At 42.2% G+C, this 21,537-nt stretch overlaps 1 protein-coding gene across 6 annotated transcripts in view; it reads left to right on the top strand.

The window, feature by feature from the left end:
• Positions 1-21,537, top strand: part of FLI1 (Fli-1 proto-oncogene, ETS transcription factor) — a 115,540-nt gene that overhangs the window by 74,218 nt on the left and 19,785 nt on the right. For all 6 annotated transcript variants that reach the window (XM_044439678.1, XM_044439676.1, XM_044439675.1 and 3 more), the window contains 2 exons: positions 5,965-6,122; positions 12,106-12,309. In XM_044439678.1, coding sequence (XP_044295613.1) covers positions 5,965-6,122; positions 12,106-12,309 — 362 coding nt within the window. The remainder of the gene's footprint in view (positions 1-5,964; positions 6,123-12,105; positions 12,310-21,537) is intronic.

The raw sequence follows: 21,537 nt of genomic DNA, 5'->3' as shown, positions 1-21,537 counted from the left end.
TTTGTGTGCCAAATACTTACATCTTTTAACACCTGACACAGGGAATTTCTGCCGGCAGTGAGAAACAGTCAGTATCCCTCTCCCTTTCCCTCTTTCTCCCCTCTCTCTTTCCCTCTCCCGTTTTCTTGTCTGCAAGCCTTGGCTGCCCTGCAGTTGCTCAAACCCTTCTCTGACTGCCACAGGGACATTAAAACTTCAGCAATTTGTGTCTCTGAAGACTGACTTTGGTTCCATGCCTGGAAAAACAGTAGGCGAAATAGCACAACCTTAAATTCTAACATGTGTAAGTTATACATCTTATTTCCATTTCCAAGCAACATTTCTCCCCAAAATGACATGAGGAAAAAATTACCATCTGCCTCAGAATATCTCAACGGAACGTTTATCTCCCAGCCATGATAACTACGCTAGAGTAATTCTGCCTCTGCGCCTTAACAAACAAATTTAATGTTCTCAATTGGAAAATCCTTCAGGCTTGTTCGCCAGATGGGAATCTGACATACAGTCGCAGCTTTCCCTTCACAATGAAAGGGCTAAGTTTGTTTAAAGCCATGTGGGGCACAATCCTACTTAGGTTTAGACAGAAGAACTCTTACAACCAAGGCCTCACTTTGGGTGCCCCCACTGGCCTTGGGCTCTTGCCAAGTGCCCAGCTACCGCTAGCCATGTTGTTGCTCCTGATCTAAAGGACATCCTCTGAGATGGCCACCCACATATTACTAAAGAACAGGAGATGTGTCACAATGGAAGGAGAACAAAAGGTGATACAGCTTTGCATCCGCTAATGTGAATTTAGAAATAATTGCAGTCACTTAAATACGTAGAAACACAATACAGCTCACCTCGTAAGGAACATGGTGACAGGGGAAACCTGTATGCAGCTCAGCTACTCCCAAGGGCTAACTGTTAATACGTGACTTCCAGATCCTCACGCTCCCTTTTTAACTTTTAAACCAGTTTTACTGGGGAGCTTTTCAAACAGGGGAACAGAGGACTCTCCTTTGTAAAGTAGGACGCAGGACTACCCTCACCTGCATCTCTCCTAGGAACATCTGTTCAGTCTTGATTGCTGAGGAGATCTGCTTGCCATATTACTGCAGTTTGAGAAACAATGATCAGGTAGTTGGGACAAAACTGTCTAGGTGGTGCTTCCTGAAATGTGGAATTCCCTGCCCAGGAGATTTTGCTGAGCAATTCTCAGCCAACCCTTTGCTACCTTTTTAATCCCCTTTCCCAAGAAATGAAGTCATCCTAATGATTAACACACCTACTGTCTGGGCAGTCAACCCTGCTGGGTATGTTAAGACTTTTGGGAGTCTTTCCTCTCTGAGGAAGTAATTGCAGCCTCATTAAACAGAAAAGAAAAATCCAGGAATTTTGTGTAGCTGGGGTTGAGCAGTAGCATGTCTACCAAAAATCAAATGGTAACAAATTTAAAAAGAATCTGAGTTTATACCCATTGAAATACCTTGTTGTCTACAGATAAAGTTCATCAGTATTATACCTATATTTTGTGAGGCAGGCTGCGGCTGAGAAAGGGGGAGAACTCAAGCCTGCAAAGTAACTCAGTATATTATTCCATTTTGTGGATGGTTGCATTAGTGTCATATGAGACAACTATGTGGTGTTCTTGTCATTGCATGCCAGTATGTTGGCTCCAACTTATGGGGACCCCATAAATGAATGCCTTCTGAGATGTATGATCATGACAAGCTTTCACAGTTCTTGTAAAGTCTATGAAATTCCTTTATAGTTAATCTTCCTTTGACTTTCCCTCTCATTTTTGTCATCTCAGGTGAGTCTTGCCTTCTCATGATGTGCCTGAGGTACTGCAGCCCCAGTTTTGCTATTTTTGCTTCCAGGGAAAGTTCTCCCTTGATTTGATCCAAGAACCACTTGTTCACCTTTCTCTTCGTCAAGTATAATCACAAATATTATTGACATTTTAAGAAATGGTTTGTAGCAGCAGTACAATTTATTAAGAATTGGAATGTGTTGTAGAATGTGTGTGTGTGTGTGTGTGTGTGTGGAGGAGAGAGAGAGAGAACATTAGGGAAACTTGCTATTTTTTATTGTTACAAGGGATCCAAGTATAATTCCATCTCTCTCTTAGTACTGGCCCTGCAGCTGAGACAACTGCCATACAGAAGTTTCCATTAATGTAGTGTAGAAGTAAAGAAAAGGAGGCACTGCTTGTAGAATCTAGTTGTGGCTGCAAGTTGAGCAGTCCCGGCTCCAAATACAAACCATGCCCTTAGCCCTAAAATGACCTTTGGCCTAGCAGGCTATTACAGGGTGAAAGGAGTTATGAAAAGAACTGAGAATTTCTGCCAGGAGTGGAGATATATTCTTTGGATATCAGAATTATGCACAGAGGGTTTAGGTTTTATCACTGCTCAGTCACCAGATTTATCTGAAATGGTAGATCTGCCAGTTGATGCTATCAGGGCTTTTTAGAACTGCAACCATACACAAAATGCACAGTGCAAGAAAAAACAAGCAGTTCCAAAAGTTTGCTTCTGTAGTTCAAAGATCAAGCCTTGCAAAAATTGTATCGTTAGCTCATTTCAAAGTGGCTGATAAAGTGTGTGTACGGTGGGGGGAATCAAGGAGTCCAGGTTCTTCTAGATCCCTTTGGCCTGATCATGCACACTCATCTCTCCTTCCTCTGCTAAGTACTTCCAGGAGCCAAAGTGCCTCCTTCAGACAAACAGCAGCCACAGTCCATTTTCCTTACAGATGTTCTTTACCGTCTCTAGTACAAGTCATCCAGACCAAATCTCTGAGCACGCACAGTGGGGTTTGTTGCACCCAATTTAGCGATTACTTCCAAGAACTCTCCTTATGAATGTGCCTGAGCCCCAACCCTGTGGGAGGGGCACTCTAAAGGCAAGCCCAGCTCCTGGTGGCTCATTCAACTGGGCCTCTCCCCTCTGCTAGCCCCTTGCCACAGGGTTCAGCTCAGAGGGACAGAGCTGGTCCACATCTGGAAGCTCCTTGTCCCCTCCCACTGGCTGTATGTTCATTCCATTCCCAGGATCTGCCTGGTGTGACAAAGTATCAGCCCTGGAGCTAATCAGTTCCACCTCCGCCCCCTGTTGTATCTCAGGACTTTGAGCCATATCCCGCTCCCCAATTTACTGGGACATTCTTCATCACATAAACTGCTCAGAGAGTCATTTTGACTAATTGGGCAGTATAGAAACTAAATAAATAAAAAATAAGTCACTCAAATGTGAATCAGCACCTGGGATGTGGCTCGTACCCCACGGGAACACTGGCCCCAACCTGCCATCCCTCTTGCTCCCAACAGAAACATTCCCCACAGATTCCACCGCTACTTTCTAAAGCTGTTTTTCATATTTAAAATGTTGGAGTCTATCATGCTTCTTGAATATGACACCCTTCATTAGTGTCGTTCAGATCCCAGGATCTTTCATTACTCAGTGTAGGCTTCTAAATGTCATGGAATGAGACACTAAGCAACAGAGAGCACACACAAGAAAAGTGCACCAATTATGTGCCATGTGCACAATTTATTTATTTATTATTATTTTATTTAAAGTTTTTAGATGCCATCCCAGTGCTAAAAGTCTCTGGATGGCTTACAAGAAACAAACAACCAGAAAACAAAGCAACCATATACAACAAACAACACTCAACACACTGCATCTGGATAAATGATGATAAAACAAGGAAGCACAGACTACAGCTTTGCCCCCCTGCAAACACCCATGGCTGTTCATAAGATACTTTCCTTCCACATATGTCCGAACATACCTGAGTGGGATGGAACCACTTCTTCTGACTCTTTCCTCAGTGCTGATTCATCCAGTGGAGATGAGCATTGGCTGGATGAATCTACAGCATTCATGAGAAAGAGGCACAGGTACAAGCTGGCATCTTGGGCCAATCAAAATCCCATTTATGCACAAGTGTCCTATGCATATCTGGGTGTATGAGCACAGCACCATTTCCCATTAATGCTCAATACCTGTTCACTAGGGAGGAAGCTGAGCCAGTGAGCATGCCAGCATTGGCGGGCTTGGGCATTTGGAGTTTGTTTGAACAGGTCTTCTATGAATACGAGTGGGTGTCTAAGGAACTCTGCAGAACAAAGTGGCATTTAAAAGTGTACTTTTAGCGGAGAAAGTGCGTAACAGAGTGAGATGCACATACATGCCTGAACTGAGTAGGCCAGAAAACCAACTCTAGATCTCAGCAGTCTTTGTCACCCTACAAACATCCAATCATGTGTTGGATGTTTCGGAGAACAAAATGTCAAATGGAGCAAAATTCTTCTGATCTATACTTTCATGCAAAGCTCTGTTGTCAGATCGTGACTGCATCAACATCTTGAAGAAGTTTCAATGCACATCATGAGAGCAAAGATCATTTCTCACTTTTTCAGAATGTGTGGGCTCTTTTGTGGAGATGTTGTTGTTTTGTTGGCAATGTTGCTAGATAAAGAGGTTGATAAACCCACACCCTGATGTGCATTTAACTCAGGAAGATCAACTTTATCTCTCCATCTCTTCACATAGTGAACCCTAACAGTCACCGAGATTACAATCTTATACACACTTATCTGAGAGTAACCCCACTAAACTCAATGGCATTTTCTTCTGAAGAGACTCACACAGACTCACACAGTTCATTGTTACATATTGAAATACAGCTTCTGCCTGAATCCTCATCTGAATCTTGACATAAAAGAAACGTAGAGGAAGAAGTGGCACCTTTTTTTCCCATTGAAGACCACAAGTCTATGGTGGACAAGGCTGGATTAAAAACTGGGTAGCTCCCCCATCCCCCCCCCCCCCGTGTGTGTGTGCACTTGTGCATGTGCTTTCTGAATTGGTCAAGAATTGCATGAATATGAGCAAAAAGCTGCTATGTGGTGGTTGTGTCAGACTTAGTCATGCTTAGAACAGACCCTTGAACTGACCCCCCAATTTATTTTTCGTATTTGCATCATGCTTATCAGATTGTGAATCTGTGAGCACAATCTGTATTTCTTCTTCAAAAAAAGTGCAGTACCTAGAATACACTTTATTAGACACTCCGTTAGGATTTTCTTGTATACTGTGAGCAAACCTATCCTCGGAACGCCAATCTTTATGGAGACAAAATAGCACCATCTATGCACAAGAGAGAAGTAGCAGCTGTCCTGGAGGCATTCTAGAATTTGCAGAAGTACAAAACTTTTTGGCAAGGACCACCAGAAGCAACCAGCAATAAGGATTGGCCACGCTCTGCAGGCAGAGAGCACGAAGGGTGCAATTCTGTGTATATTTAGACAGAACAAAAGTCTTACAACTCCCAGCATGCTCTGGTGGTATGTAGGACTTTTTTTGGGTTGTACCCCGAGTGGCTGTTGTTGGGAAGAAGTACTAGGAAGAATGACGTGTCCTGGAAAAGGGCATGAAAGGAAAGCAGGAGCACTAAAAAGGAACATTCTGTATTGCAACTACTTTTCAGCTGCCATGTGTGATGGTAAAAGCTACTTTATTAAAAAAAAAAAAAGAAAGAAAATGTCATGTTGCATTGTAATATGGTTTAGATAGAAAGTAGGTTTAAAAATGGAAAGTTTATAAAAATGTTTTTTAATCAAAAATTTATGTTTAGTTTTTTTTTTTTTTTTGGAGGGGAAATGAGATGCTGTGGACACAAAGCTTCAGCTGTGGGTGGTATAGAAATTAAATAATAAATGCTAAGCTTTGCCACACAGTTCATTCCCTTTGGTATCATAAAGCTTAATTTATCTTACTGAAAATAAAATGAAAACACAACCAATTTCTTCTACTCAGGTGTAGGTGAACAAAGCTCCCATGGTTCTTATGTCTTAGGTATTAATGAATATGTGCCATTTAACTTTTCAAGGTGGGTAGGTTTGCACCAGAACCAATGACTACACAATGCAGTATTGATCTAATGCTGATCTACTGTGTGTTTTTATTCCAGGGAGTCCCCAGTGGATTGTAGTGTTAGCAAATGCAATAAGCTGGTTGGTGCCGGGACAGAATCCAATCCCTTGAATTACGGCACCTACATGGATGAGAAGAATGGTCCTCCTCCTCCCAACATGACGACCAATGAGAGGAGAGTCATTGTTCCAGCAGGTAGGAGAAACACCCATTTCCTGCACTTGAAAGCCAATTTGGATGCACCTTTAGATTTGGCCGAATCTGTTCTTGGCACCAGGTAAACTTGCTCATAAAGGAAATGTTCTGCTAATGGGCCTGCTGGATAATTTCCATTTTTGAGGATTCTGTCTTCAACTCGTCTTGTGCATACACATCACTCAAGGCAGCTTATTTCAATTTCAAGATGGGGGTGGCATTCACTGCATTTGTAAACTTATATGAGCATACCCAATTCCTAACCTCTGGAGTCAAACACATACCCGAGCATTATTTGTGATGCTTAATCTGTATCCTTATGAGCTTGCAATCTAACATGCACACCATTATTTAAAAATGTGCATGGTGGGAGAATTCACATTAAAATGCATAGATTTAAAAGTACGTGCAGGCATGTGTTAGTCTACTGGAGACCGTGTGTAAAAATATGGATGCATTCCTATGCAAAAAACAAAAACAAAAACTGCATAGTTCATGGCATGAACATCAAAGTGGAGAACAGTGAGCCTTAGTAAGCTTGCCTTGGGCATATTTACATAGTCCCTACATCAGATAAGATACATGACAAGATACAAGATAGTAAGATCACTATGTAGACCAAACACAGTAGGAACAGAAGCACTGAGATGAATGGGAGTGGTAGGTGAATGTACAAAGTTATGATAACACTACACTTGGTCCTTATTACAGATTTGGAACTGATACTGTCCTTAAGAAGATGATAAAAGCACATATATTATTAATATACCTACCTATGTCTCCCTGTTTTTCTTTTCTTCCAGTCACCTTTTAAGAGGTTGAAGGGAACTGAAAGGCATTTGGACTGGTTTTGATTAGTTAAATATGTTGGGTTGAACTTAAATTAGTCATTAATTAAATTAACCCCTTTAAGGAGTCTAAATCTTTACGTCCTTTAAGTCTAAATCTCACATGAAGCTACTTAGTTTGCACTGATTTGTTCATCTTTGTCCATCCACTACACGCTAGTGCAGGAGTGGCCAACCAAGGAAGGGGTTCAGGTACCCCCGCACTGGTGCCAAAGATGTGTGGTGACATTTTTTAAGGGGCCGTAGTGGCCAAGCCAATTTTAACCCTCTGGGGATGCCATAACAGCTCATCAGGCCATTTGTTTTCAAAAACAGGAGCTGGTTTTCTTTCTTTCAGACTCCCGAATATTTGGGAAGCACACTGAGGTCTCTGAGGGACACAAGGAAGATGCTGGCCCCAGGTCCTCCACTCCTCTTGCAGTCGTGTACAACCACTAACACACTGATGCCACCTCTTTTACTTTTCCACTAGCGTTCTGTGGGATGCAATCATTCTGCTTTTCAAGTATTCATTACCCTAAAGAACAAATGCCCTTTGCATTTTTAAATCAGTGAAAAACAGGTGGTTTGCAAAGTAAATGAATATAGCATGGAAAAGCGGGGCAGAAGTCTTCAACAATGCCTAACGGGAGGGCAGAGGTACACAGAACCTGGTTGTGTTTCTATAGCACCAGAGGGCAGGGAAGATCCTACGGTGCAGGATCTGGAGCAGAGTTCATGCCTCTTCATGTTTTAAAGCTTTTGCTTGTCGTCTGAAAGTAGCTCTGGTCCTCATGATGTCACATAGTCCATTGCACTACCGCCATCTCTTTGCCCCCACTGCTTCACAGAGCATCCCTCTTCTCTTCCATATCGTAATGAGAATAGTACAAACAAAGTAGATACATTGCAGTGATCATTCACAGAGCCGAAGCTGGAAGAGAACTGAAGGAACGTGAAGGGTAGATACTGAATATATTCCACTCTATTTTCTTCCTCTCTTTTTACAGTTGCCTTGCATTTTTAGATAAAAGTCATGAAAAAATAGCACACAGGATGCAGATAAAAGTGGATGCATGCAGTGAAAAGCAGCTCTGTAAAAACAGCATTTTAGCCTTACATATCAACCACCCACCCTGGGAAATACAACAGACTTTACAAAAACCTTATTGAAGTGTAATAATCCATAATTTCCCACCCTCTCTCTCTGTATGTCTACATATTTCAAGAATATTGCAATCAAAAGGGGGATAAACAAATATTATCAGGGATAATGGCCAAATATCATCAGGGAAAGTACTGGTCTAAACCTTAGCAAATTAAATTGTTTCCTGCTCTGCAAGTATATGTATCTGTTATTCATGGAATGGCCTTCTGTAGTAATATTTTAAAGATAGTTTTATTCCAAATTCTTGGATGCCATTCTGAAATGAGAAGGGCATTCATTTTGGTTCTAGTTTTTCCAGTTAGCTGAAACAGACACCATGGCAACAGCAATTAAGTTCATGGTGGTTACTTCCAACTCATTCTTTCTAACCTGTCCTTTAAAGTAACAGAGCAATACAATGTTAGATACCCAGGAAAGGATAGTTTACAGTTTTACCCATCAGGACGATAAAGCCAAAAGATAATGTGTTGGAGCCCAGCCTCCTCTACTTAAAGTTGACCCATTGAACCCAATGGTACTTCAGCTAGTCATGACTTACTAGCCCCCCCCCCCACCCACTTATTTCAGTGGATCTGCCATTGGTGTACTGGAGGCACTCCCAGAGGCACCACGCCGGCACTTTTTAATTAGTGGAGATGCTGACCTCACCTTCCACCTCCCTCAGAATGCCGCCTCCCCTGAACTTGCTTGCAATTCTCACAGGAGGTGGGATGGGGATGGAATGAAGGAATGTCCTCAGTGGTTTTTTTGTTGTAATGCATTGTGGGGCATTGGTCTTGAATGGGCCATTCAGCTTTGCAAAAAGGCCTGCTCTCAATGTGGATAAAATGGCGAGAACTGGCTTGATGACAGGGTTGAACACAGCTGCTCAGGATTGTGGAATTTTGGAATTTGGGGCAAGGCTAGGGAGACCATCTTGAAGAGTACTTGTACTTCAGAGTTTGGCTTATGATCTGCTCTATGTATGACTAAATCTGGATCTAGCTCATGATTGAATCTCTGCGTATATTTGGGGGTGATTTTGGAAACTATGAGGAGTTCATAGGATTTTGCTTTCTCTTTTAGATAACCATGGTTTGTTATATCATCCAAACTGTAGTCAGTATTAACTATGGTTAGTTTAAAACAAGCCAGTTTCACACTGGGTATTGCTTGCTTAAAGTGCCCATATATAATGATACCATCAGATCAGACCAAATGAAAAAAAAATGTGGCTAACTAAAAGCAGATGTTAGCACTTATAAGCACCTCCTCCAAGCTAAGCAGGAAGAGGCAGGGTGGAGAACATGTAATCCTGGGAGGAAGCTAGGCACATTCACATAGCCTTCACCATCTGATGCTCACCAGGTCTTTTGAACTGCAATATCCATTGGCCCCAGCCAACAGACACAGATCATGGAGAGTGTAATCTAAGCAGCTGGAGGGACTCAGGTTTGGAAAGGGTGACTTACGTCTGAACATAGTAATGGAGAATTATCTGCACTGAGGAGGACATGCCATCCCATCTTTAGCATGATCAAAGTCCCGAGTAGAGAAGGCAAAGGAGAACAGAAGGATTTTTGTGGCTAACTAGAAGCAGATATGAAAGGTTCCAAACGCCTTTCCCAGCTGCATGGGAGAAGAAGGGAGGGGAGTGTGTGAACCAGAGAGCAGACTAAGTGTAGTCATGCAGTTCTTAACCATGACTTCGCATTTCATCCATTGTGTTGTGGTGGCTGCAGTATATAGGGGAGGAGGGTTATTGGCTGAACAAATGAGCATTCGGATGGGGATCCCAGTTCAGTGGCAAAGCATTTGTAATCAGAAAGCTTCCAGTTCAATCCCTGGCATTTTCAGCTGCAAGGATAAGGTAGAGGGGAAGCATCTCTGCAAAGACACCATAGACTCCACTGGGCTAGAAAGACAAAGAACAGTGCTGCTTGCTACACCGGTGGCCAATGCTCAGTAAGATTGATGTAGCAGGTAGAATCTCACAGAAGCAACCACTGGTGCAATGAGATTTTCATGCTTCTAAAAATAACTCCCCAAAAGCTCAGACATTTGTTTCTGAAGCAGGACAGGTCAGCGGAGCTCACAGAAGGAAACTCCACTGATCTCTCCCAGTAAAGAAATGAATGTTCCCACTAGAGTCTAGAGTTACCAAAGGTGCAAAAGAAGTGCAAAAGCCCTGCTGTGCAAGGGGCCTGTGCCACAGGACAACGGAACCAGTGGAAGCGAAAAGCAGCTGTGTTTAGTATTACTCAAAGTAGTCAGTATCCTATGCTCCCTAGTCTAGATGAGTGAAAGCCAAGAGTTCTGGGTGAAATTGCCAATGATAGAAGTTATCATTTGGGTCTTAACTGGCAGTTCATATATCATCATGAACTGAGTCCAATTTCTCATCCTTTTTCCATCTGTGTTGATTCTGCAGGCCTAACATTGCAAGCAGCGAGTGAGTGGGTGGGAGTAAAAGTTTGTTTTTGTCAGTAGAGTCTGGAAATATGACTCAGACATATAAAGCAAACTTGTCTGAGTGAGAGGAGGTCATTTTAATAGAATTTACTACTTTCTGGAGCTCAGCAATAAACATCCCTCCAAAAATATTAATAACCATCTGTACAAAATTTGTAATGGGCTGAAGCACAGGGTTCAAAATGGTTTGGACTGCCTGGTTGTAGCATCCTTGATTTCAGAGACTGGCAAGTTTAGATGCAGGAAAACATGGAACTTAGGAAACAGAGATGAAATCATGGGACACTATCAGGCAGGGAGATTTCTGGCTGGTTAGATCTTGTTTGTTTGTTTGTTTGTTTGTTTGTTTGTTTGTTTTGCTGGAAACCCAATGTCCTCCAAGCAAAGTCAGGTACAAATGGTGTGTACTTAAAAGACAAAATGCCTCTGAGTACTTTCTGAGCCTAGGAATTTGTTCTCAATATGAAAATGAGTTGAACTCACAGTTCTTTCCACAAAAATGTCTACCCCTAATTTTCTTCACCAGTCTAATTTAAATGGAAAAGGCATTTGATTGTTGCCGTTGTTGAGCATCTGGGAGTCAGAAAGGCCCTGGTCATCCAGAAACCACCCAGAGATCTAGAAGAAGATAGTTGATCCCAAGCTATCTTCTTTCTACCCATGGTATAGACTAGGGGTACACAACATGGTGCCCTTGAAGAGCAGCTCACCCTGGGCACTGTTCTTGGTGCACATAAAATGGAGAAGCCCAACCTAAGAACTCTGGCTCCAACATACCAGAGATGCGACTTCTGCTGCTATATGTTTTCATGATTTCCAAGATAGACCGGGAATGTCTTTGTACATGCATACAGAGTCAGGAGCCTAAGACCAGAAACTGAATAAAGGTGTATTGTCATTGACTGCCCCCAGTACCCCAAACCTTGGCATTCTCTGCCTCTGAAATCCCCCAGTCCTCAACACTATGCATCTCTCGTTGCAATGTTCTCGTTGCTGTTTCCTTTTGGTGGCCAGGGACTGGCTAGGATAATTAGCACATACTGTTATCCAACAGCAAGGTATTTATTAATAAATACATACATATGTGAGGGGAAAATAACCTTTTTACTGTTTCTCTAAGGCAAATCCCATTATTTATTTGTTTCTCGGCGCCAGGCCAAGACCTTTTTATTTAAAACTTATTTTAATTGTTAATTTATGAATTGTATTTATGGGGTTTTTTGTGCATGCCAAGATTTTTCCGGTTTTTTAACTCTAATTGTATAAACTGTTTATTTATGTTTATTTATTATTGTTGTAAGCCACCCCGAGGCTTTTTGCAAATGGGGCGGCATAAAAATGGTTTAAATAAATAAATAAATAAAATACTGATAAGTTTTATACTGTGTAGTTTTTCTTTACTTTTTCTTTTTGTTATCATTATTTGAACCACCTTTCAAATGCATTGTAAAGCACCCAAATAACCTCTGTTATTGAACAGTTAATGGTACAGTAAACAAAATGGAATACAAGCTCCCCTCTTTTTTTCTTCTGATAGACCCCACATTATGGTCCCAGGAACATGTACGTCAATGGCTGGAGTGGGCTATAAAGGAATATGGCTTAATGGAGATTGATACCAACCTCTTCCAAAATATGGATGGCAAGGAATTGTGCAAGATGAACAAGGATGATTTCCTCCGGACCACTTCCCTCTACAATACGGAAGTTTTGCTGTCACACCTCAGTTACCTCAGGGAAAGTAAGTGGCTGTTTTGCTCTCTTTTCTTATTGTATACCTTGCACATTGAATGAATGAATGATGCGTTTCCCTTGGTGTGCATAGGGACTAGCACTCTGAGACTCCAAGAATGGCCACAAGAGAAAGGCCCTTTTCCCTGGTAGTTGCTCAGCTCCGGAATGCTGCTCCTGTCGTCCTGTTGTCCACACATTGCTATCTTCACAGCTCCTGATTAAAGTTTCCCTGTTGTCCCCAGCATTTTCTGCATTTTAGAATCCAATCCTGCACTCGTTCTGAGGAGTGAGTCCCACTGAATTCCTTGGGATGTGCATTCCAGGAGAGCCTTTCACTGTACATCTAGTAACTCCTAAGTCCCACACACATAATGACAATCCACAATCCAAGAACAGCCTATTTGCAACCTCTGCTTTTCATAAGAGGGGGAAGATAGATGAAGTGAACAAAGGAAAAGAGATTAAAATGAATGGGAACCAATGACAATAGAGGTGCAGTGAAATCTCAGAAAGCTGGACTGACTCTGTTTGCTATCGGTATCAGCTATTAGTGCTAGCATAGCTGATGGTGTGAAACATTTGATATATTGGGTTTGTACTGACATTATACAGCTACTTAAAAGCCATTCGGACTTTTGCCTACAATACGAGCACAATGTGAGAGGATGATGTGGCGGCATATCAGAGTTCCCCATCATGAGCAGTTTATTCAGGAAAGCATGCTTACAACCTCCTTTTCGATCTTTGAGCATTGTGCACAAAGATCTGTGGGGCTGTGTGGGGACATTGAGGTCTGGGTTGCATGGATGCTTTTGTCTCTTCCCCAGTTGCGCTTGCGTGGCATAATGCATGAAGCAGGAACCATGAAGAAGACCCGGAAGTGTGTATTATAGAAAAAAAGCACATGGCACACTCTGTCTCACTGTACAAAAGAAAGTACCATGGTAAATTTTGATGCGCAGACACTCCCAAATCCAATAATTCAGACATGGGAACTGATCCACACCAGCTGAACTGTTCCAGCAATTTTCATCTTCACCAGGAGATGGTCTTTTGTGAAGATCTTGTCCATTCAAGAATAGGTGCCTGCTAAATTGCACTGTTGCAGGAACAATACATAATTGCTTGGGAAATTCATCACACCTCTCAGCTCCTTTGAGAACTGCAGCTAAGCTCTGAAGGAGCAGGTGTTCTAGTGGGTTGGCGCTGGCGGGTGAATCACTGTTGCTGCTAGTAAAAAACAGTGAGTGCTGCACCCCAGTGAGCCCTGGCTCCACTATACAATGGGAGAAAGGGAAAGGGGGATGCTTCTCCTTAGGGGGAAAGTTCCTGCTGCACTAGGTATGTCACTTGTAGTATTTTTTAAAGACCCCAAAGAAATGTCTTATGTTCAGCAGCCCCCAGAGAGATCTCCATGCCCAGTTCTGTTGCTCTCAGTTGGTTCAGAAGGGAAACGGATCTTGATACCCTCCACATGCTCATAGATCTGATCCTTTCCCACCATGATCCCCGCCTGTTTTGTAAGAGATTCACCCCACTTCAATGGGTGCATTTACTGTGGCATCTCTAGCGAGGCATAGAATCATAGAATCATGGAAGAGCAGAGTTGGAAGGGGCCATGAAGGACATCAGGTCCAACCCCCTGCCGTTGCAGGACACCATGTTACTCCATCCCACTCAGATGGCTGCCCAGTTTCCTTTTGAGTGTCTCTAGTGTGGGAGAGCCCTCCACCTCTCTAGGCAGCTGGTTCCACCATCATATTGCTTGACAGTGTGGAAACTTTTCTTGATTTCTAGCCTGAATCTGGGCTGTCACAAGTTGAATTGATTTTTCTGTGTTTTGCACTTTGGCATCGGCAGGAAGAGATCTTGACCTTCTTCTTTGCGACAGCCTTTGAGGTACTTCTAGAGGGATATCTTGTCCCCACTCAGTCTTCTCTTCTCAAGGCCGAACATGCCCTGTTCTCTCAGTCTCTCCTCACAGGGCAGTATTTCCAAACCCTGGATCATTTTTGTTGCCCTCCTCTAGACCCTTTCTATTTTTTCCGCATATTTCTTAAATCTTGGGGCCCAGAATGGGACACAGTATTCTAGATGAGGTCTGACTAGTGAGGAGTATAGGGGAACTACTACTTCTTGTGATTTGGATGTAATACTTCTGTCAATGCATCCCAAAATAACATTTGCCCTTTTTGCACTTGCATCACATTTTTGGCTCAAATTTAGGCTATTGTTCACAATTACGCCAAGATTTTTTTTTCATTTCTGTTGAGTCAAATATTCCCCATCTTGGATCGATGCATTTGGTTTTTTTTTTCCAGGTGGAGGACCTGGCACTTGTCCTTATTGAATCTCATTCTGTTGTTTCTCCCCGGTGTTCATGTTTATCAAGATCGCCTTGGATCTTCATCCTGTCTTCTAGGGTGTTTGTTATTCCACCCAGTTTTGCATCATCTGCAAATTTGATTATCTTTCTTTGATTATCTTATACTTCCTCATCCAAATCATTAATAAAGATGTTGAAGAGCACCAGGCCCAGGACAGAACCCTGTAGTACCCCAATAGTTACCTCTATCCAATTTGAGAAGGTGCCTTTGATGAGCAGTCTTTGTGTCTGATTCAGCAGCCAATTTTGGCTGTTTCTATCTAGTCCACCTTTGTTAATTTTCTTATTAGAATGTTGTGGGGCGCTATGGCAGAAATTTTGCTAAAATCAAAGTGGATTATGTCCACAGTGTTCCCTCTGTCCAACTGGGAGGTTACCCAGTCAAAAAATGAGATTCAGTTAGTCTGACAGGATTAAATGTTGATAAATCCAGGTTGACTTCTATTAATCACTGCGTTTTCTTCAGGATGCTTGCAGACTGATTTTTTAAATTATTTTCTCCATAATTTTTCCAGTGATTAATGGAAAATTGGTCTGTAGTTCCCAGGGTCATCTTTTCCCCCTTTTTGACGACAGGGACAATGTTAGCCCTTCTCCCGTCATCTTCCATCTTCTGGCATATGCATGTGTCATCTAAGCTGAGGGAAATATTTTTTATTTATTTAAAGGTATTTTTAATCTGATGAAAAAGTATGCAGAACTAACTGATTAATAAATTAAACTGTTATGACTTGGATTTCTTTACCCAATGAAATATGTATTTCCTAATGTGTATACATCTACACACATGGAGAGTTGCACATGGGGGGTGGTGGGGGAGAGAGGTGTCCATGCACACACAGGTAGGACAGGGAAGGAAATTTGTTTTGCATGAAAAAGAGGAACAAGAATCACAACGCAGAAATGCAAATAACTAAAGTTAATGAGCACCAGCTACTGGGAGTGGGGTGGGGGCAGCAAGCCTCCAGAAGTAGTTCACTCATCATAATCTCATTTCAGTTCGTATTGCAAGTAGTCAGATAATATTGGACTGGGTCTTGGGAAATCCGGGGTCTAGTCCTCATTCTGCCATGAAGCTTTACCATCCTGAGACATTGTGAAGGGCAGGATGTAAAAGCTTTAAATAAATAAATAAATAAATAAACAAACAAACAAACAAACAAACAAACACACAAATGAAGCTCACTGGAAGACTTTGCATCATGGAGTCATAGAACAGTAACCTACCTCACAGGGTTATTAAGAGCAAAAGGAAAGGAGGAGGGAGATTATAGAAGCCATCTGGCTAGGAAAAGGTGGGGTATAAATATAATTAATTAGTCAATAAAGCAAATAAAGCAAACTAAGGTTTGCCATATTGTTCACTAAAGCCCCATTTCACAGCCTTCTAGCTTCTCTGCCCCCAAATTCATTTTGCTTGAGTGCAGTTACCTTGAGATCGTGCATTCAAAGTACCTCTGCATAGTCACGTTTCCACCCACATCTGACTTGGCACGAGTGTTGCCCCATGGGTCTGTCCCCGCCCTGTCCAGATGTGATGCCTCACAGACTCCCTCGCAGTGACACTCCTTCCCTTGCCCGTCTTTTGTTTTGCACAGTGGCCCACAGAAGCAGTGTCCCACTGGCTGCTGGCATCTTTGGCTGCAACTGGGATGCTTTGACAAATATATAGCGGCCTTGTCCTCATTAAGCCCCGTGCACAAGCCAGGCAGGCTACTGAGATGACTCCCTTCCAAGCAGCTGTTCTTACCACTGCCTAATGACAGTCTGGTTTCTGGATTTCTGGGTAACTCCCTTGCGGCGTAACGCCTTTGAAGGGAATTTATTGTTTTTCCAGATTTAATTTCCAGTGGATGTTGAGTGCTGAGTTTGTGAACTACAAAAGGCATTCAGGGAGACAGCTTCTTCTTTCCCCATTATGAAGAAATTAGGGACATGCTAATCTACTGGAATGAATGAGTAGCCGTTAGCTTTGGGGCAGAGACAGCAAGAAACCCAGATGAGCTGCTTGTGTGAGGATCAGCCACTTCCTTTTAATGTTTCAGGGACTCAAAGGACCCTTGTGCTGTGCAATCTGGGCCTTTTTCAGATAGCTGAGCCAGTGAGATTTTATGCTAAGGGACCGTTTCTGCCTTGCACCAGATTGAAGAACCTGTACAGAGCTCTCACATGGCTGTTACGCAAATTGTGTGCATGTTTAATCCTTACTAACAGTGTACAACTGGTTCATTGTCAGAAATACTCCTGGATGTGCTCCTACTACCTATACTGGGGATTGCATGGCAGAAGCAATAATTCAGTGTTAAAAATGAATGCTGGAAGAGACAACTGCGGTTGGCCATTGATTGCCCTGTGATGCTTGCAAAAGAAATGTGCTAGACATTTGCACTTTTTGCAGAATGTGCACTTTTGCATGTGTGCAGAATGCGGCCAGATGGATCCTGCCTGGAGTGGCCTTTTAGAAGTCAGGATCTTCCATTCATGCTCACTTATTGCAACTACCTATGGGCAAACATCTACATTTCTTGCCCTAAAGTGGTAAAAGTATTGGGAAGGAGAGTTTTTTCAGCAAGAAAAAATGCTGATGGGAGAGGAAGAGGAAAAACAGTATTAAGAAGATATTTTCCCCCTGTGGCTCTTTTTTTTTTTTTTTTGGCTTTTCCAAAAGCAAAAAAGAGATCAAGGAAGCTCTAAGCATGGCTCAGATGTATGTGTAGTTTAGTCCTGGTATCTCACTAAAGCAAGCACAAGATGGCCCTCCAAAAGTTGTCAGGCTTCAGTTCCCATCATCCCTTGCCAACAGCTATAATGGCTGGGGCTGATGGAAGATGCAGTCCGACAACATCTACAGGTAAACAGAGGAGGGAATGACTTCACTTCCAAAGTTATCACTGCAGGCATGACTGGTATCAGCTCTTGGAGTCTCTGGGGAAGTGCCAGGCCCTGACCTGCTGGAAGAGCCAGGAAGACTGAGCAAAGATGGAGGCAGGGCGGGACGTTCCCATGGCACCGAGCGCCACCCTAGGACTTGCTGTCCCTGTTGCACCCAGTGGTCTGCCCTGCAGGGCATGCAGTCGTTGGTTGGAAAGGGGACTGAAGGCACGTGCCATCGAACCCGGCGGAGAACTGTCCAGGGTGTGAGGGTGTAATGGTGGCAGTGGCGGTTTGCAAGGGTACACTCGAGAAGGTTATTTATTTATTTAGGATATTTGTATGTCATCCTTTGCAAGAGCCTCAGGTTACTGTGTGAATGAGGCAAATACAACTTCAGAATTGTTTCAGAATTTCATACAATTGTTTTATTGTATGCCACAGAATAAAATCAACATAACACAGTGAAAAAGCAGGGAAGTAAAACAATAAAATATTGCATTTTGTTAGATGATGCAATTACCCTTGTCAGAGAGTTAGGATTGGCAGTTGATCTATGCCAAAAGAGAATAAATGGTGGGTTGGCTGTCCCCTGATGTTTTCCAAAGAAATCTTCATGTTTTTATGAAATCTTCTGACGTATTTATCTCCCCCGCAACTCCACATTCCATAAAAACAATTACAAAAGCAACTCTCCAAAAACAATTAGGTGAAATACATTTATGTATACAGCAACTACGCTACAGTTGCTCCTTGATCAAATACGAACGTTTTCACTTTGATTACAAATAGGACCAAAGAACGCTAGAGCTGAAACAGTCCTAAAATTTTGACTGCTATAATTGCTCAAGAATGACATTTGCAAGGGTTTCTTGGAGGACTGTTTTGATTTGTTTTGCTTTGCTAAATGGGGGATCAGACCAGAGTCACAGACATCATACCTATCAGTGTCAGGGCCCATGCCTTAAACATAGGGTAACAGTAAGGCAACAATTGCACTGAGCATATGCAAAGTGCTATCCCCTAGTTCACTACCAATAAACCTTCACTTAACTGGAATTGGGAATGAAAGTGCAATTAAACTGTGATTTCCAGGCAGATTTACACCCATCACTGTTCCTTTACATTTTAAATGCTTTTCGGAAAGGATTCTGGAGTGGAGCTTTGTGTCTGAGTGCCCTAAGAGACTTGCCTGTCTCTGGTCTCCCCTTCCCCTCATCTCCTTTTTCATTTAAACATCTTAATAGGAAACACATTTTTCTTCTGTTCTGGTGTTCCCACCAGAGACCTCACTGTTTCGGGCAAAGGTGAGAACTTTGAGCAATAAACTCGGGGCGCCTCTTTCCCTCTTGGCAGCCTGACTTGGCTTTTTCAACAGCAAGTGGCACTCACTTTATCTGACAAGTTTTCTGAAATGGTGGTTTTCTCCCCCCCACCCCCATGCCCCCACCACCACTTAACTTCACCCAGTTTGATTCACTCTACCAGTCAGCTACTGCATAGCCAGCCTGTTTCATCACTGGATGTCTTGTCCTTCGGCACTTGCGTGGCTGGCCAGCACTGGTGGCGCTGAGCATTGAAATCTGGATCCGTTTCCAGTATGCCAGAAAAATGTGTCAGGCATTAGGCATTTCCCTCACTGATATGGAGAGGAACAAATTCAAACAAAGCACAAAGAATAGAAGGTATTAGCACTCCTTATAAATGTTGCCATCCAGACATGATAAACCATCCCTAAATCCTGCTTTCTTGTCATTTGTTTTTCCTTTAAGCTCCTAAGTCAAAAGTAGTTTGGGGAAGCCTCTGTAGGATTGAAATAAATGTTTTGTCACCCACAAAGCCTTCTAACTGATAAATATGTATTTTAAGGCATCAGACAATTATTTTCTGCAGTGGATCCATCTAAGCATTCAGGGAAATATATATGGTACAGGGCTTCCAGAACAGCACTGCTTCAAAATGTGTGCATGAATAGCTATATTTTCAGGGCTTTTCCACTTAAACAAGCAGACAAACCTCTGTCAGCACCAAGGGATTGTGTGGGCATGTGTGTAGAATCATTCCAGTGTGTGATTTACCTCCATTCTCAAGTGGAAGAGAAGTTAGACCAGTTATAAATGTTTGGAATGTGTAGGGTAGCTTTAACATGCTTATATTCTAGAATGTGTTCTGTTGAGTTAATTTGAGATGGACTCAGAACTTCAGTTCCAAAAACATTTATTTGCAAATGAGCTGACCAGCCTGCTTTGCAGGTATTTCATGAGCGGAGCTGGCTGGAGCCAGGGGTCAGACTAGATGGCCTGGGAGACCCCTTCTGACTTGCTCTATTTCTGTAGGTGAGAATGGCCCTTCGTACATTTCAGTGAAGCCAGTGGCACCCCTAGAGTTCCCTAAGGATTTCTATCCACTCCAGTCCCCCTGAGGAGGATACCTCAGAGCCGAGGAATGGGCAACCATTTAGCTTTGTCCTGTTGGAGTATTGCCCTGTGACTTTGAACTGTATCATTTGCAAAGCTACTTCTGATTAGCAAAATCTGCCACCTCATGATCATGAGGGTGGATATGTTTAAATAGTTTTAATTTAAAATTTATTTATTTTTTTTAAATCCATAAGCCCAAGTGGCACACCCTCTACTGCACATACTAAGCTTCAGGTGCCCAGGTTTTGTGGCACTGCTGTGGCAATGAGCAACAGACAGACATTATCCTTTATTATTATAGAGTTTGAGGCTGAGTAAGTATTGCTGGATGCACTCTGGTTTCTTTTCCCCAAAGTCCTACTGGCAGCCACATGGGATGACCAGATCCTTCTCAGGGGTTCACAGCATCTCATTTGGCTTATCTTGTCCAAGTGGAATAGAAATCAGAAGAGTTCCCTTTTTAAAATCCATGCCCTCATCATAATTTTTCTAGCTGCATCAATGAAATGCATTCTATATGGAGCTTTTCCTTGCAGATAATTCAGCATCTTCAGTTAATGAAGTATGTTGCTGTTAGAATTCTAATTGGTTTAGCTAGGTGGAACTAAGTTATGCTAAAAGAATTCACATCAGCTGTTATTTGCTTACAAATCCAATTTGAGATGCTGGTGCCTAAATAAAGCCCTAAATATCTTGGTGTCCAACTATGTGAAGAAGCATCTCCTCCCACATTAACTTGTGGGTGCAATATAATATTCTGATGAAAATCTTCTCCAAGTTCCGTCAGTCATCAATATGGATTATGAATGTAAAAAGATAGGGCCTTTTTGATGATGGTGCCTTGATTCTGGACTATCCTTGCGGTAAAGGCCAGACTAAATTTTCTTCTAATTGCAGAAGGTAGAGTAATCCCTACTCTCCTGCAAGTGCAGGGATTGAGTCCATGGAATTTGGGGAAAGGCACTAAAGCTTCTCCCCACTCATTTCCTATTGAAATCCCGTACAGACTGCTTTAAAAAAGAGAAGAGAAAATAAAATTAAATTAAATTAAAAGCCTGCATTTATTCTGCTGATTGAAAACAGGTGTGTGTGGAGTCCTAATCTGAATTGGGGCCAATTCTTCCATGTGCACTTGTCAGAGAATCACATATACAATGCCTCCACTATGTGTGTTTAGAAGAACATTTAGTTTGGACCTAAGGAAATGTATTTGGTGCCAGATCTGAAATCTCTTTGGCACTTGGTCAAGAAACTTTTGTCTTGGCATTTTAAATGACAGTATTGCTTCTACTTTTATTGTTTTCTGTCTGGTCATTTTTATTTTTATTGTTTGCAAGATAACTTATTATATTCTGCTTTTGTTTATTTTAAAATTCTTAAGCTTTTAATGTATTATTCACCATTCCAGAATGGATTTTTAATGAAGGATAGGTCATGCATCTTCAGTATTGAAGGGCAAATGAGTGACCCCAAATTGATTGAGCAACACACTTTTACAAATGCTAATTACTTTACATTTAAGTATTGTAATTAAACCCTAAATACATGGTATGTTCAG

This window comes from Varanus komodoensis, unplaced genomic scaffold (assembly GCF_004798865.1).
Source record: "Varanus komodoensis strain SLA01 unplaced genomic scaffold, ASM479886v1 scaffold35, whole genome shotgun sequence".
Taxonomy (NCBI): Eukaryota; Metazoa; Chordata; class Lepidosauria; order Squamata; family Varanidae; genus Varanus; species Varanus komodoensis.
Note: the sequence above shows the minus strand (reverse complement) of the source record. Positions and strands in the feature narration are given on the sequence as shown.